The sequence below is a fragment of the Ambystoma mexicanum genome, chromosome 2p (assembly GCF_040938575.1).
Source record: "Ambystoma mexicanum isolate Mex_15411 chromosome 2p, UKY_AmexF1_1, whole genome shotgun sequence".
NCBI classification, from domain to species: Eukaryota; Metazoa; Chordata; class Amphibia; order Caudata; family Ambystomatidae; genus Ambystoma; species Ambystoma mexicanum.
Window position 1 is genome coordinate 1,073,777,780 of NC_090923.1, and position 17,079 is coordinate 1,073,794,858.

At 50.1% G+C, this 17,079-nt stretch overlaps 1 protein-coding gene across 1 annotated transcript; it reads right to left on the reverse strand.

Moving 5' to 3' along the window:
• Positions 1–336: 336 nt before the first annotated feature.
• FOSL1 (FOS like 1, AP-1 transcription factor subunit) lies at positions 337–16,830 on the reverse strand. Its single transcript, XM_069645019.1, has 4 exons — positions 16,237–16,830; positions 9,049–9,279; positions 3,870–3,977; positions 337–2,231 (listed from the first exon to the last, which is right to left on the reverse strand). Exons 1-4 carry the CDS (start codon positions 16,396–16,398, stop codon positions 1,674–1,676), a joined length of 1,059 nt encoding a protein of 352 aa, XP_069501120.1. The 5' UTR covers positions 16,399–16,830; the 3' UTR covers positions 337–1,673.
• Positions 16,831–17,079: the final 249 nt, after the last annotated feature.

Below are 17,079 nucleotides of genomic sequence, written 5' to 3' on the forward strand. Positions count from 1 at the left end.
AGTTCCCCCCTGAGTAGAGGGGACGCAATTTCCTCCACTGTAATCCGCATTCGACTAACTCAGTGCTATTCAAACTGTTTTATGCTGAGCCCCCACTTGAGTGAAAATATTGTTGCTGGGCCCCCCAGATGCCATATCAAATATATTTTCTATAATAAGCAGTCAACGTAATCCCTTTTTGAGGAGCCTCGCGCCCCCCTCTGCATCCTTCGGGCCCTCCCTAGAGGACGCAGCCCCACAGTTTGAAGACCATTGGACTAACTCCTTCTGGCGCCTAGATAGGTCTCCGAGCTCAAGCGCGCGCTCTTCACACACATGCACCAAGCCGCAGAATGCTTCTGGTTGTCCATTTTCTTTTATTGTCGGATTTGTCGATAGCAACATCTTTGCTATCCCATCACACAGCACAAATTCGTTCACTCGGTTTAAAAAATATAATAAATATACAAAAATACTTTCTATGACAAATAAATATAAACTTTCCACCACCCAACTGCTTTCCGGGAAGGGCAGCGGCACAGCGGGAGTGCTGTAACTGGCATAATTGGGGTCTGAATGTTTCAGCGGATGTGGTGTGGAAATTGCGGCAGTGCATTCTGGGTATATGAGCAGGTATTGGTAGTGAGGCTGCCGGGTTTAGCAGGTGAGGGCTGAAAAGGGAAACGGTGCATTGTGGGTGTTTTGTGGGGAGCATCCATTTTGGAGCATTTAGCTTATGTGTTCGGGAAGTTTTATTGGGCGCAGGCTAGTGAGTTGTGGTGCTTCGCTCTAAGTACTTTAGCTAGCGCCTTGTGGGTATTTTTTTTTAGAAAAGGCATTATAGCCAATTCAGCAGATTGATTCTGGTCACTTTTACTTAGACACTCTGGATACTTTTTGCAGTTCCATACTGGGTATTTTAGAAGGAGGATTCTGGGTATTTTTTCCCCGAAACATTTTAGGTTTATTAGGTTTATCCCTGTAGTGCCAAATAATGCTTTGTAGGATATTAAAGAAGCGTCTTCTGGGTATTGTACAAAGGGGCATTATGGGAGTTCTCTGGCCGCATGCTGGGTATTTGGTCAGGGACACTCTGAGTATGTTGCAAAATAGTGTTCTAGGTATTTTAGCAGCTTTATTCTGGTTATTTTGGCAAGTGTATTCTGACACATTAAAAGATACATCCTGCGTGTTCTATCAGTATTCTGGGGAAAAGAACATTTTCCAATCTTGTGAGGGTGAAAAATGTGAGATTTATTTTCAGGCTCATGATAGAATAGCTTGTGTATAACGGTTATTCACGAGGACCCCAAATGACTTCGGCTTCCTCTTTTTGTCCTATGACTTTAAGGCGGAAGTTGACACGACCTAGAACGAGTCAGTTCTCTATGTTTGTGTTACAAGTGTTTCTCGCCAACTTTATATTACGGGGCTATGGAAGCAGGACAACTCGGACGTATTCCTCAACTCCTAGTGCTGGGAGTTCCTGAAACCTGACTACATCCAAGGATCGTACTTGGTGTGTATCCTCAGAACCACTTTCCAAGGCACTACGCCGAGGGTGCCTAACTCCTGTGCATACAAGCTCTGCGTGTGGCCAAACTGCTGCTTTAAGGAATGTACAATGAACAAACATTTGACGAAGTGAGGAAAGCTCTTTCGCCTTCCATTGCTCTAACATTCCCACAAACCCTCTACAATGCCAGCAGAGTGGGCGAGTTCAGGGAGTCCGATGATTGGTCACCGCCGCTGCTGCTGCTCCTGCGGTGGGCGGCGGAGCAGGGCTCCCTCATGACAGACGAACTGGTGCAGGGCTCAGTGTCCTGGAGGCTGGGGTAGGTGAAGACCATGCTGGGTGTGAAGGGCGTAAAAGAAGGGGTGGTCATCAGAGTGGGTGTGTGCAAGGACTCTGGCTCCAGGTAGCCCGCTGAGATGTCAATCCGGGGCACCGGCTTGCTGGAGTTGCGACGCAGTCGCGGCCCATGCGTGCCAGTGGCGACCGAGGTGACCATGGCATCGGAGGTGCTGGGTACTTCGCAGTCTGGGGTCTCTTCCTGCTTGACGGTGATGGGGGGCTGGGTGAGAAGGAGGGAGGAGAGCCCACCACTTTCGTCATCACTGTCCGAGTCCTCGGGGACCTTGCAGACTGGCTTGTGGGCCTCCAGGATCAGCTCAAGCTTCTCCTTCTGCTTCTGCAGTTCAGCAATTTCTTTCTGTAGGACGGACTTTGCATCCTCGAGTTTATCCGTTTCCTAGGAAAAGAAACATACATACTACTTAAAACGTGGGGTTTGGTTTCCAGTCATGTAGTGAGCTTCACTTTTACACATTTGTTTCATTTACTGCTCTTCTTTAGATATTCTCATTCTCCAACTCTACCACCTAAAGCAAGGGTCTACAACCTGTGGCTCGCTAGATGTTTTTAATGGACTACAACTACCATGATACCTCACCATTGACTATGCTACGTGGGAGTGATGGGAGTGGCATTCCAAAACATCTGGACCGCTTAAGCTTGAAGACGCTTCCCCTAAATGATGGTTACTTCCCTCTGGTTAGGTTGTTGGGTTTCTCCTTCTTAGGCCCAGAGTTGGACTGGCCTAAAGGGAACTCTGGAGATTTCCTGATGGACCTCTTCACTGAGGGCCTCTTTCATGTAGGAACCCAGGTTTTGTGCTCCCCTCGCCCTCTCTCCACGTAACCCCACACCCTGTCTTCCATCCTTCCTCTCCTTGTAACTTTGAAGTAAACAATTTGTTGTGAAACTTCCAGTGTGTTATTCTTTCCTCTTTACAAATCTTATATGTCCTTGTATTGTTATGTTTAACTATGTTTTACATATTTGCACCCCTAGTTTCCAAACATTCTTTGGGCAGGACCCCTCCCTACCCCCTCAAACCCAAGTCTTGCTTAGAGGGGTTTGGACTGCTTGCCACATTTACTTGCGCAGTGAAACATAGGGCCACTTTGAAAAACATGTCCGGGGCCACCTTTGGTTCCCCTCCAAACAGCCTCACACCTGGGACTACATCTCACAGACTCTCCTTCCCCTTGGTCAGAAAGCTCCTACCTGGCTGTCTTTTGTACATGAGGGCCCCGTGTGACGCGCCACTGGCGGGTGCAGTGACTAGGTGAGGGTTTTGATGAGGCTGTGTGTGCAAGGGAAGGCCTACACTGGTTAGCTTATGCTCCACCCTGACCTGCTGCCGTTCTCCTGTCCAGTTTTCCTCCTGATGCCACAGTGGATCAGATGGTGGCCCCGGGCATTGGGGGGCGTCTTGCTTCCCTCCAAATCACATCCGCTCAGCAGTATTTCATGGCTGCGCAGAGAAGGTTGTTTTAGCAGTTTGGGGTCATACTTCTTGTGGCTGCAGGAGAGGAGCTCCGCTGAGTGTGCAGACAAGTGGGTCTCTTTGGGGGTCATTTTTCACTCCACGCTAATTTGCATGAAGGGGACTGCCCATACCAACGCTTGCATGTTAGCTGTTTCTTTGTTTGCACTATAAAATGCAAGCAATGCACAGATATCCGCCCCGACCAAGGCTGCGTCGGATTCCAAGGCAATCCATCGCAGTCCTGCCCAAATCAGACGCTGGAGGGAAGGCAATCGTTTTTGATAGCTGGTAGAATGGCGGTGAGGGAGGTAACCTTTTGTTCAGTTACCCCGCGGCACCTGCCAAACAGTTGAAAATCCCCTAGGGCGCTACATGACTATTTTTACACCTCATGTCATGCTCAGGGGTACTGGAAAATGAGCGCCTTTGCCTCGAGGGGCCACGAGCAGCCAACCCTCCGTTTCACACACATTGCAGGTGGATAAGTTGATGCCACCCACCCAAGGATACGACTCCTCTCTTCCTTTACTGACGTTGTCACGCGCCGGCTCTTACCATCTGCAGGAAGTCGGTGAGCTCCTTCCTGCGGTTGCGACACTTGGCGGCTGCCAGCTTGTTGCGTTCCCGCCGCACGCGCCGCCTCTCTTCTTCCTCTGGGTTTATCTGGGAGAAAAAAAGAAAGGCGTGAATTGGGGAGATCGGAAAAAGCCACCACAAGGCAGTACACTTTAATCACACTCACTCCCAGGACCCATGGGCAAGTGGGACTGGGGTAGGATACCATGTCATGGCGAGGCTAACCCCTACCCCAACCGCCTACCCCAACACATTGGAATACATGACAAGACACATTGTTTCCTCAACATAATGTTGAACGAGATAAATAGCTCTCCTTAGGATTGAGAGGAGGCTCTGCTGTCTAAGTACTCATAGACATATGTGCTATGTAAAATCTAGTTGATCCCAGGGATAGCTGTGCTGTAGGAAATCTCTGAAACTGGATTATAGTTTTGTTGTCACTGGTGTGATGAGCCACTAAGAGGTGTGCAATTTAGCATAAGTTCTACTATTTGAAGGTTGTCTGTGCACCCAGGTTGGCTTGTTTGAACAGAGTGGGCTGTGTGCAGGGCTCAAGTTAAGGATCTGCGCGGGTGGACGGCATCCCCCACTTTGTTCAAGTGTGCACGCTGTACCCCAGGCTATCTTAAAGGCAGTGGGCCTAATTAGGAGTTTTGCGGTAAGGCAACAACGGCACTGGTAGTGCTACCAGCGCCGTTGTTACCTCGCCGCAAGATTTCGAGTTTGCTCGCGGGTGCCGCTCTGGATGCCGTGTTACCTCGCCGCAAGATTTCGAGATTGCTCGCGGGTGCCGCTCTGGACGCCTGGTCAAACCAGGCGTGCAGAGAGGCACCCGCAAGCAGACCAGGATGGTAGCAGCGGTACTGTTATTAATGGTACCGCTGCTACCATCCTCCCCATTCTCATTGAGCCCTATGGGGGCTCAAATGGGAATGGAGACGTACCGGGTCTGGGTCCCGCGAATGGGAATTACCAGGCCCTCCAAGGTCGGAATGGCCCAGTAAGTCCCCTTTTGCGGGACCCGGACCCGAGTTTGGGGGTAGCCATGACCTTATTAAGGGCATGACTACCTCCAAACTCATAATGAGGCCCAGTGTGTAAAACAAGACACTGGGCCTCATTACAAGTTTGGAGGTAGCCATGCCCTCAATAAGGACATGGCTATCCCCAAACTCGAGTCCGGCTCTGGGTTCCGCGAAAGGGGAATAACCAGGCCATTTCGATCTCGGCAGACCCAGTAATTTCCCTTTCGCGGGACCCGGAGCCGGTACGTCCCCATTCCCAATTGAGCACCCATAGTGCTCAATGGGAATGGGGAGGATGGTAGCAGCGGTGCCGTTCATAATGGTACCGTTGCTACCATCCTGTTCTGCTCGCGGGTACCGCTCTGCACGCCTGGTCTGACCAGACGTGCAGAGCGGCACAGGCAAGCAGAACTCGTAATGTGGCGGCATGTTAACAACGGCGCCGGTATCACAACCAGCGCCGTTGTTGCCTTATCACCACAGACGTAATGAGGCCCACTGACTGTCTTTTTCGAAATTATGATTTTAAGTGCAACCTGGGGATTCGAACCACGTCGCCAGGTTCCCAGGTCAGGCACTTCACCACTGCACCCTATGACCTGGTGAAAAACAACAAACAACTAACGTGAAATGTGACCTTTCGGGACTGCACTCTGTAGGTAAAACATTGGCGTTGATTCTTGGGGTTTAAAGAACATATCTTCTCTTGTTTTTTGTGTAAATTGATTTGATGAAAGGCAAATGCCAATTTGGTCTCTGCAATTTGTATGGTTATGCAAAGCCAATTGAATGAAATGTGCATATTTCACCTTGATAGGCTAACTTCTGGTGACGTTACATCCCATAATAATGAGTCCCCCCACTTTTATTTTTTAGGACGTGACCCTTGTGTTTTTGTATTTCCTTGCGTGGATTGTCTGCACGAGGCCATACCTATTTCCGTTACTTAATTCACTGAATTGTGTGTGTGCGTGTTCGTTTTCCCTGGCTTTCGGTATTATTGCTTGAACTGGCATATGTTTTTTTGTGTTTTCGTGTATATGCTTGAATTCAGTTCGAATGCGGACCTCGTGTGCGTTACTTCTGTGCCACGCCGGTATACATGCTTGTTGTGCCTGCTTGTACCGGCGTGCGCTGAGCACGTGTGTTTTTTCCTGGGCTGCATGTCTGTCTCGTTCGCACTCACAGGGTTCGGCAGGAGGTACTTCCTGTGAGTAAAACGGCGCTCTTAGAGCCAGGCTTTGTTCTCGGTGACTCAGCCTCGCGATGCCTCATACGTCTCCCTGCGTCCCTTCAAGTTTATTCTGCTCGCCGGTGCCCCCAGTGAAGGTCTGGCTCCGTTTCTCCACGAGGCCTGGCCAGGCTTCATGGCACCCCCTCTCTGACTCAGTGCCGGTGACTCGCCCCCACCGCACCCTCGTATTTCGCAAGCTCTGCGGTTACTGCAGTTTCCGGCGGGGGGGGGGGGGGGGTGGGAGGTGGGAGCTGGGGAAGTTGGGGGCGGAGGAGGGGGCACGATGCCGCCAGTACATCGACAATCAATCCTGAGGGCATCGATTATTGCCGAGCTTTATTTAGCTGCGCCACAGCCAATTCGCCACAGGAGAGGCCTTCAGAGGAAACGCTCGCGCAGGCGCAGGACAGTAAACACGGGGAAGGTGGGCAAGCACTGTAGCACAGCAGCACGGACCAAAGGTGTGAAGGGAGGGCCCGTGGGGCTGCTTTCACTTTTTCCAACTCTTTGTGAATAAATGTGACCACAGGGAAGCCAACGCATAACCATGATAAAAAAAATGTAGTTGAGGAGGTTTAAAAGCCAGCAGTTAAGCAGGTGAAGGTCCGCTCTCGGGTTGCACTGCTGACAGGTGGTACTATCCAGCTCCCAGAAGCAGGGCCGGCCTTAGCTCTGGCAGCGCCTAGCGTTTGGGTTTAGCATTCAGCTACCTATGGTAATGAAAAGCGACCCGCTCCTGTGCTGGAGTGTGCCCACTTAAATTGCAGATGTTGTATCACCCAACTCAGTGATACTCAAAAGTAAAGGAAAATAAGCTGGACCTGTCTGCATTCAAAGCTGTAGCCCACACACATATCTCATCCCGGTGAACAGAGAATTGCACAGTGTCTGCTGGGTACAAGTAGACCTTCTGAATAAAAGGCACCTCTATCCTGCAGCACCAGCAGCATGCGCGCCACTGGAAGCCCAAAGAAAAGCTAACTTTGCAATAACTACACGGCACATGCCACCCATCTGGGGCAAACAAGGCTACATTCATCTAAAGAGGGGGGCTGATAACAAAAAATAGGAATAGGAACAGAGTACGAGTCATGGGCACAAAGCTGAAGCCGGGGCATGTGCCTACTTTTCCATCACACATGCCTTTGCTTTGGAATCGCATGTACCCTCTTTTCCCCCTAGAGTATATATGACCCACACAAACGTACACTTATCAGTCTAACCACGAGATGCAGCAATGCATTAAACAAGAGCAGCGGTTCGCCTCCGCGTTGGCGATTTGTTGAGTGCACACTCCTCTTGGACAAATAAGAAATATACAAATAAACGGGGGCAGTTTGAAGGCATACCAGTCACTCCATGCAGGGTCCCAGCGACAGGCAATGACCACGCTGAAAGAGGCTGAGAACTGACCCTTCCTGGGAGAGGACATACAACATAGATGATCCAGGAAACCAATGTCAGGTGTTGGTACTGGACCACTAACATGGCGAAGACCCAACACGGAAGATCTGGCAAAAGCACACTGTATAGATCTGTCACACCGGGAGGGCCATACACGTAGCGAAAACTAACAGGTCAGGACGACCGAAATAAAACAGTTACGTAATCCTGTCGGTCATTCTGCCACCCATTTCATGCGGTGGCGCATCAGTCAACAAGTGCACTACACACGCAAGTGCGTTACTCCGTGACCCAGATAATGGATTCAGCGTTAGGAGTCACTATTGGCAGTCTTCGAATCTCTAGGTGCTCTCCTCCAGTCCTTAGAAATGTAATACAGACTTACTCCCTCTAATGGGTGATTCCACTTTGCGATACCAATGGCGCAATCCCCTTTTTCAGGTCCCCCGCCATTTTGCTGCATCCTTACAGGAGGACTCCTGGAGGTCCGCCCCTGCACCCCCATCAATAGAGGCTCCATGGAGCCATATATTTTAATAGATTTGATGCAGTCGACCTCACTGTAGAGGGTCTGCACGGTCGTGGGGACCCAACCATGTTGGGCCCTGATTTAGAGTAAAAATGCCCATCTGGTGCTACTCCATAAATGAATTACATGAGCTGTAACTTCTACTAATTAACTACTTCTTTCAGAATTCACCATCTGTGTCAGAAATATTTTTTTACGTACTTTATAGGTCTGTACTTTCAGTGTCAATATTTCATATGCATTTTATTTACATGATATGTTGTCCTGTAAAATTTGGGCTCAATGTATTGAGTGTCTAGCGCCTAGGTGTTCTTTTTACTAAAAATTGCATTAACATGGATTAAACACAATAAAGGAGTAACATGCATTCATTTCCATCCTTCATGGTTGGACGCCTACAAGAAGGAACCGGTGATGATTTAACAGGGGTGACAGGACAGAGGTAGAGGGATATTCTGTTATTTTTTGACAAATGTAGCCATTTGTTCTTCCACATCTTCAAATCCTGGCCCTTTTTCTGGTGTCTAGTCAGCCCGTTGTATCACATCACATGTCACACAACAGCACTTGGCATGTCACTTAACATATCAACCACCACAGCACGTTATGCACCATTTATCACGCCACCCAACAAGTTATGCAATATGTTGTTTATCACGCCACCTAACATGTTACCCCACAAATTACTCAACATACCATTCTGCATGTCAATCGACATGCCACACAACATGACATCCAATAGGGTGGTCCAACTCCAGGCCTCGAGGGCCAGATTTTCAGGATAGTCCTCAATATTCATGAGATCAAATTTGCATACAATGATTCTAAATGTATGCACATTTTTCCTTATGAATATTAATGAGGCATAGCCTGAAAACCTGTCAAGAGTCTGGCTCTCGAGGCCCAGAGTTGGGCAAAAGTGCAAGAAAGCAAACTTGGTGTTCAGAAGCAGTCGGTACTCACGTGTTCATTGTGCCTCCGCCTCATTCCCATGGTGGGCCCGATGGCTCGGATCACACCCGGCCGAGCTGTTGCATAATGCGGGAAGGCGTAGGGCCGGGCGTAGGGGGCAGCTGAGGTGGTGATGACTGTAGGTTGGACCATCCACTGCAGGTTCTGGCTTGTGGTGATGGCGTCAAGGGTGGGCTCAAAACTGCTGGCACTTGTGCCCACTCCGTGCTGCATTTCATATTTCTGGGAGGAAAAGGCAGTGTTATAAACTACGAGAACACCACAAAAATATAGCTTGAGTGGCAGTTATAAACAGTGCTATGACAACATCTTCTGGTCAAGTCGGGCAAGAGTTTATCCAAAGCAGACATGGTGGTCGCCCTTTAACTGGAGCTTTCTATGAGATTGCAGGTGCGCGCTCAGTTTGTGAGAAGGGCCACACTTTATAGATCCCATTACCATACATCACGATAAAACACTGGCACCCATTGATTGTTCACAACCAACACCTTTACCAGCGCTGCCGAAGCATGAACTCATCAACATATGTAAAATGAGACCTGAGGTGGCGTCATCGTTAGGTTCAGGGCGTGTGGACAAAATAATGTGTCCATGGAATAGGATTCCACTCATAAAAAGGAGGGAAAAGAGTCATCCTGACAGTCCCCACGGGGGATGACTGCAGCCTATGCAGGCCGGACCTGTCCCTTCAGGAAGGCTCTGATGCAGTACAGTTGGGTACATGCTGCTCTTCTCCCTGCAAGAAATGATGACCTTCCACCAGATTAAGAGACACCGGCCCTGATTCATGGAAGCGTTTTCTAATGGCGCAATCCCATAGGAAAACATTCCATGAATCAGGCGCCCAAGCAGTCTGCCCCGCTCCGGGAAAATAACTGTTATCTCTTCACCAGAAGACCCACGTCCACATCGCCTGCACTTCAGGCCTCCCACTTGGCATTGCAGGATCGGGGAGGCATTCACACACTGCCGTGCCCCAGCAGGCCATCACCATCTCCTCACCAGAGCACGAGGCAGTGACTTTCTACTTCTTTCCTTTCACCCATCTACATTTCCTTATCAGATTAGAAGCTCCTGTACCGACTTCTGCTTTGCCTGCTGGAGATCATCTCCCCAAATGTGGTCCCCGTGGCGGGCTGCTGCCGGGCCACCCCAGGCTCTACTCAAAGGACTGCTGCTGTGCCAGCATGCCATCCCAGGCTCTACTCAAAGCAGAGGACGAGAGCATCACTAATAATATTCGAGAGGGAGATCCCCGAGCCCCCATAATGTAAAGCGGTCTTGTACAGCACATGCAGCCATTGAAACAGCTGTGTATGACCGCAATTTAAATAAAATATCATATCATATCATAGCCATTATGGCTGCCACTTGGTTCTTGAGTAAAAAGGGAGATGAAGGAGAGTTAGTGGGGTAGAGGTAAGGTCCAAACCTAAGACGTTGATGGATGCCGGCTGGATGTACCAGAATCCTGTTTGAACCCACGTGGCTTGTGGTATTGACACTTGGGTGTGTGTTTAATCTGGAGAGGAGAATCCATGGCCCAATAGCGGCCCATAGTGCAATGCCGGGAGTACTGCTGGTTTGAGAGAAGGAGGATCAGGGCATGTGATAGGACTAAAGATGCTTTGGGCTGTGTCATTCGCTCTAAGCAGTGTTGTGGTGGTTACTGTGGTGCTAGGTGTTGCTAGTAGGACCAAGACAGCATGGTGTCCTGTTGCTAGGACTTCATAGGTGCAGATGACCGGTGTCGTTTCATTCTGCTGTTGGGCTGGAAGCAGAGGTCCTGTAATTGTGGACATGAGTCAGAACGGCGTGGTTGTTACGGTCCTCCGTTCCATTTTTTATGAGGATTGTTGGTTGACGGTAGTTTGGGTCTAGTGGAGGATAAGACTGACCCAGTAGGGTTTAGGCTACTGGTGTTCAAGAGTAAAGTTGCAGTGGAGGATATGGCTTTGATCCCCACATCTTTCGCGTGGGAGGCACGTGGTGGAGACACAGCTTGTTGCTAGCTGTGCCATCTAGGCTATGGCACTTCTGGTCCTGGTCTGGTATTTGAGTAAGGGCTGAAGGGGGTTGATGTCTTGTGTGTGTGACGAGGAGTTGGAGACAGACCCGATCAAATGTGGTCTTGAGAGTATTCTTGATTTAGAACCAGTGCGTTCGTACGCGGCGGTGAGACTGACCCATTGCCTTAAATGGGCCGGTCCTACCCAGCCCTCACTACCTGAAAGCGAGTACCAGCACTCAACTATGGGACGAGGTGAAAATTCAAGATTTTCATTTCACTTTTTTGCAACTTTAAGGACCAGGCTTCTGCAGCCTTTACTGGGGAAAGCAGTGCCCTCTCCCACCCCTCCTCTCTACACCACCCACAGTGCCCATAATGTCTCCTTCAGGGCCCACCTGACAACATGAAGCTACTGTGCTCTCAGCACACGCGCAACACTGTTTTGCCAAGTGGCCCATTGGTTTGGAAAGCCTGGGAAATTACTTTTAAAGTTGTTTCATTGTTCTAATATGTACATTTTTCAGTAATTGGCATTGGTGATGGAACGTTTCTGACTGAAACCACGCACACAACTCCAGTTACCCACTGAATTTCTAACTAGGCAATGAAAGCGAGCTATAGTAATACCCCCCTTCTAAAGCTTAGTTTACAGCTATATCTGCGAGTTTGATAGGCAAAAAAGAAAGTCTCATTTCATTTGGATAATCAAACTTTCTTAACACAGTGCATTACAACAAACTGGAAGTATGTGTGAAAGGATCCCACATACACTGGCGCATAATTTGACCAGCCCCTGGTTCATGGCCTTAGCGTCTCACTGTCCAAATCTATATCAGACAGGCTGCTTCTCTCCCTGAAATTCTCAGCCACCCTCCACGTGCACCCCACCAGACTCAGACAGCCATGCACACTGCTCACTTGTTGGAGCTTTTTTTCTCGAAACTAGCGAAGGTTTTACCCAACGCACACTGGCACGGAAAATCACTGTCTAAAGGCATTACAGTCCAGGCAATTTTTGAGCCACAGACAATCCATCAACAGCATAAATAGTGAACGTTCAGTTCAGCAGCATGAGGGCGACTGCTATAATTACCCCCAATAAGTACTCGCGCCTCCTCAGCTAAACACGGGCCTCCTCCAAAGCACATTGCTATCCTTCATATACGACATGTCACGGCCACAAGCAAACATAAGGATTCCAAAATAGGTCGTATATGTAACTACTTTTCTCTATTCACGGGCGGAGGCAGGATCATTGGGTAGGGTAGTATGTAGCATCGAGGGGTCATGGCAGTGGCAGGCCCCCCTCCTGTATCCCCGGTCTTATGTGCCCTATGCAATGATTACGCGCTGTTGGGTATAATGATGGGGTTTTTTTTGTGCCATCACACGTTTACCCAAAAGAATTTTCATATTGTTCACGTTTTCGCCAGGGAGAGTTAATTCCACCAAGACCCACTAGAGGGCGCCGTGGACCTGCGACCAAGCACCGTCACCTGCAGCTGGTGGGGGGGGGGGGGACGCTGCACTTGCTGCAGCTTAAACCAACGCTTCAGCGAAGTCTGCTGAGGGAGCTTGCGCGGCCTGGGATGTTTAAAGCCATGATGGCACCATCTCTTCTCAGGATGTAAAAAAAAAAAAAAAAAAAACCCTTCCCGGCCCCCGCACACTATTTCAGTGAACCCCTTCACCCCTAAACCGTGAGTCACGGCATAGTGACACACTGCACCGAGCACGTGAGGATGAAACTCTACGCACATCCCTGGCAGGTGACTCAGCCACCGTGACTGTGCAATAACTTCCCGGCGCGCGCCTCCGCCCAGAGCGCCGCGTCTGTCTGTGTGTAAAAGCCGCGCGCCTGCTGTGCCGGGCGGCTTCCACCGGTGCAGCTGCTAATGCGCTCCTCGCGGGAACGTCGCCCGCCCGCCCGCCCGCCCGCCGGCCCTTTGGTCCCCGCCTCCCAGAGCAGTAACGTGTCCTTACTCTCGCCCAGCGCTCATATTTCTATTGACATGTTCAGTTAGACTGGGAGTCATTCCCGCTTCTGCTATAACATATTGAGGTCAGAGGTCATCTGTGGTACACTGTTCTAGTCACTCTCATTCAACTTGCCCAATATATTTACGAGGCATTACATATTTCAAGTGGCGTTTATTTTCCAAACCCTGGATATCGGTTATTGCAACAGACCTTTATAAACAGGATGACGCTAAACAGGATGACGCAGGGTGGTTTAAGAAATGTACGCACCAGGCCCATTCTTATCACAAAACGTTGTAAAAATTAGTTTTAACTTGTAGGGCGGCGGGTGCGGGCGAATGAGTACACCCAGCCTAGGACTGGACAGAAAGTAGGCCCAGAAATAAGCGTGACCCACAAATGCAAACCATTCTTCTTTTCGAAACAAACGAATTCAGCAGTACCTTTAGGGGCATTAGCAGTAACCTGGCCCACGTTGTCCCAGAAAAAGTGGCTGATACTTGCCAGATAGAACAGACACTGCCCTATTGCCCTATAGGCCAGTTCGAATATACATGCACCAGGTAAACAGTGGCTATGTTGGAGCAGGACCAACGCGACCCCCGGCCCTATTTACAACTGCCTCTCCGTAGCCCCCCTTAGAACAACATTTTTTTCCTTTCCATATTTTCATGTGCTTTATTTGTGTTTGAGATTTTTTGGCATGGAACCCCACGGAAGTGACCCCTTTCTGTGCTTTCTTTATTCTGTCCCCAGCATGTTGACTTGTGAGTGACACTTGCATAGTGCTCAACATACTGAGGAGGGAGTGGGTGAGTTTGGAGCCGGGCCAGTCTGATAATGTTCTAATGAGAGCAATTACACTTGGGGCGGGGCATGCTGGGACCTCCTCTTGTACAGCTATGTGTAGTATTTAGGACAATCTAGGGCGCCTGTTGGTTGCACATTTCAACACCTCACTTATGAGTCACCCAACAATACACTCAATACACGTCCACTGGCCAAAAATTTCTGCCTGAACCATGACAGATAATCACACAGCCCTGCTCTCGGACACCAGGACCAGTGCTGTACTTATAAACTTTTGAACATCTTCAAACTATGATGGCAGGAAGTGCAAGGTCGCCCATGCCAGCTCTTGCTGGTGAAAGAAGTAGGCCTCAGGCATGGCCCACGTGGTCGTACCCAAATCTCTGGGTAGGGATGCTGAACTCATTTGTGGGGGTGTTTACCAGGGCTGAGCGGCAGAACTTATTGTCTAAGACTCAGATTGATTATGAAGTACTGACTGACAGCCAGACCATCCATCAATTCCAATGAGCAGGTGTGGCTGTAGTTAAGCCTCAAATGTGTCCACACTGTGGGGAGCAGCTGTGGGATTGTGGCTGCAATGTCACAAGCGTGCTAGAAAATATTTGGGCCCTGGCACTTATTTTCTTCCAAATTAAGCCCTGGAACTAAGTGCATCCATAAAAATTCATACATGTGCGTGAGAAGCACTGTGATCCCTGGTTCAACGGGCTGGTGGATCCCTGTGTGAGCTGTGCAACTTGAGCAACAGCGCTACTGTCTCAGACCTGATGCCATAAGACTTGGCAAACCAGAAGGACAGCCATGCTGTGGCCCCAACCTCTACAATCTGTGTTCCCCCCCCCCCCCCCCCCCCCGGTGAAGAGTCTGCTGCTGAGCCCATGAGCTCTGCCCGCTAGACCTTATGCTCTGCCGTCTGTGTAACTTGTGGGACAGCTCTACTGCCTGCATCTTGCAGCCGTTCGACAAGTGAAACCCATGGGATACACAACTCGGACGCCGTAGCCTATTAGACCGGTGTACGGCAGAGGATAGCTCTGCTGTCTGACGCCTGACCCCATTTGTCCCGTGTAACGTGGGGTGTAGCTCTGCTGCCCGATTCCCGATCCCATTCGACTCGTGTAACGCGGGGTGTGGGCACACTGCTGTCTGGGCCCATAAGATGAGTGTACCCTGAGAAATAGCTCTGTGGTCAGATGGTCTGCACGTAACCCGATGGGTAGGCTTCACTGTCCAGAGAAGATGAGACTGCAGCATTTAGGTACATGTAGTGCCCCATCATTCTGGGGGGCGGTCTCGTTCAAAAACACATGATCGTAGACCCTGCCTGTGACATCGGCACGACCTCCCCAGTCTGCCACCTGGCACAGTTTTGGCACCGCAGCCTGGCACCTCAGGCCTGCACATTGCCAAGACCGTAGCTTTGCATGGTGCAGCGATTTGGCCATGCCATGTGCTCCCCCCTGGGCCACTCAGTGGATCTGAACGTTTCTGGGTCCCCAGCACAACCTGTTGTATTGCTCAAGGATCGGATTTTTGTTGGTGCACGCATCTCACTTGTGGCCTTCGAAGGATTGGGTTTGGATTTTGGCTACAAGGCTGAGCCATCAGGCAATGGGGGCAAGAAAACGACAGCCAAAGTTACGTTCCACTAAGAGCCCTTCACTGCCCCAATCCCTTGCATCTCTTCAGAGCTGTGGTGTGGCCACCCCTAGTGACGTATTTCCTATTGCAAGAACATTGAATGAGAATGCATTCTACCAAGGCCTCTGTGGGGCGCATGTCCTCACACAAGCCTAGGCACAATCGCATTTCAATCGCCTGAACCCAGAGGTACTTGCTCTGATTACCTGTTCACTAAAGCGCTCCGAAATGAACACGTCTCCATCTTCCCTGCGTTTATCAAAGTCACTTGTTACTGACGTGCTTGCCTCCCCCACCTTCCCTGCGCTTATCAAAGTCACTTGTTACTGACGTGCTTGCCTCCTCCGCCTTCCCTGCGTTTATCAAAGTCACTTGTTACTGACGTGCTTGCCTCCTCCTACACACTGCACAGTGCAATCCATCCAGTCCTTGGAAGGGAGCACTCTGCTTCACTGTGAGGACTTCCAGAAAAAGTGGCCCCTGTTTTTCTGAAGATTTGTAGAACAAAGTATGTGTTAGCCTACACGTGCCCTCCCTTCAAGATTGCCTGCTGGCCTTTGATCTTTCCAAACTGTGCCTCACGATGAAAGTATTTCTTACAGTACTGTTCGCAGGAAGAGGATCTCACCCTTCTTTCTATGCAATGCCTGTTAGAACACTGTAGTCCCTAACAGCATCATTTCACCACAGCCCAGGCGTGCCTCTCACTATGGCGGATGGTGCCCGGCTCTTACCTGTTGAGCTGATGTCCCTGGCGTGTTGATCCTCAGGTCCATGCCCCCAGCCCCCATGGTGGGCGTGACCCCCTGGGGAGGGTGCTGGGGGCTGCTGCTACTGTTGCTGCTGCTGTACCCGGACCTCAGGCTGGAGAAGTTGCCCGTGTGATCCCGAAACATCCCAGGCCACTGGCTGTAGGGATCTTAGGCAGGTGCTGCTGTACTGTTTGTAAAAGGTTTTTGTTGTTTTCTGTTCCGATTCCCTGGGTCTCTTCTCACTTGTTCCCCGTGTTGGTAGACGCTTCGCACCCACCGAGTTTCCCTCTCAGTCCTCCTGGGTCCGTTTGTCCCCTTGGAGCTGCGCTCTTCCTCAGTAAGTGCTTTGCAGCTCTGCTGTTCCTCTCATCTGGCTCCTCGCTCGCTCTTTTCAACTCCTCAGTCACTTCTACTCGCCCCCAAAGCTCCTTTTCCTCACCGGCGCTGCTGTGCTTTTCGTTTCTCCGTGTCTTCTCTGTATGTCCCGCACATGTGCTGTTGGTCCCTGCGCTTTACAACCTCTCCTCCTCTTCCCCGCCTCACTCTGTCACTTTCAGTAAGTGACTTACTCACCCTGCTTGCCTTATTTTTATGAATGGACGAAGCGGGAGCGAACCATTGAGCGTCCAAAGGCGGGGGTGTTCGCATAATCCCCAGTTGATCTTTTCTTAAACCCTCCCACAAACTATTGACTTCCTGGAATGTGTCAAATACCATCTCCCTCCTCAGCGAGCCCCGCCCAGGTCTAATGAGCCCTTATGCATGTAAACCGCACCCCATACAGTTTATCTTTCCTTACAACCAGTGGACACATGGTACAGACCC

Excerpts from the sequence above, each read along its gene's own strand:
- FOSL1 (XM_069645019.1), bottom strand. The coding sequence starts at position 16,398 with ATGTTTCGGGATCACACGGGCAACTTCTCCAGCCTGAGGTCCGGGTAC. Across the intron at positions 9,280-16,236 it reads CAGGGACATCAGCTCAACAG|AAATATGAAATGCAGCACGG; the intron begins GTAAGAGCCGGG and ends TTTTCCTCCCAG. Across the intron at positions 3,978-9,048 it reads GGCGGAGGCACAATGAACAC|ATAAACCCAGAGGAAGAAGA; the intron begins GTGAGTACCGAC and ends TTTTTCTCCCAG.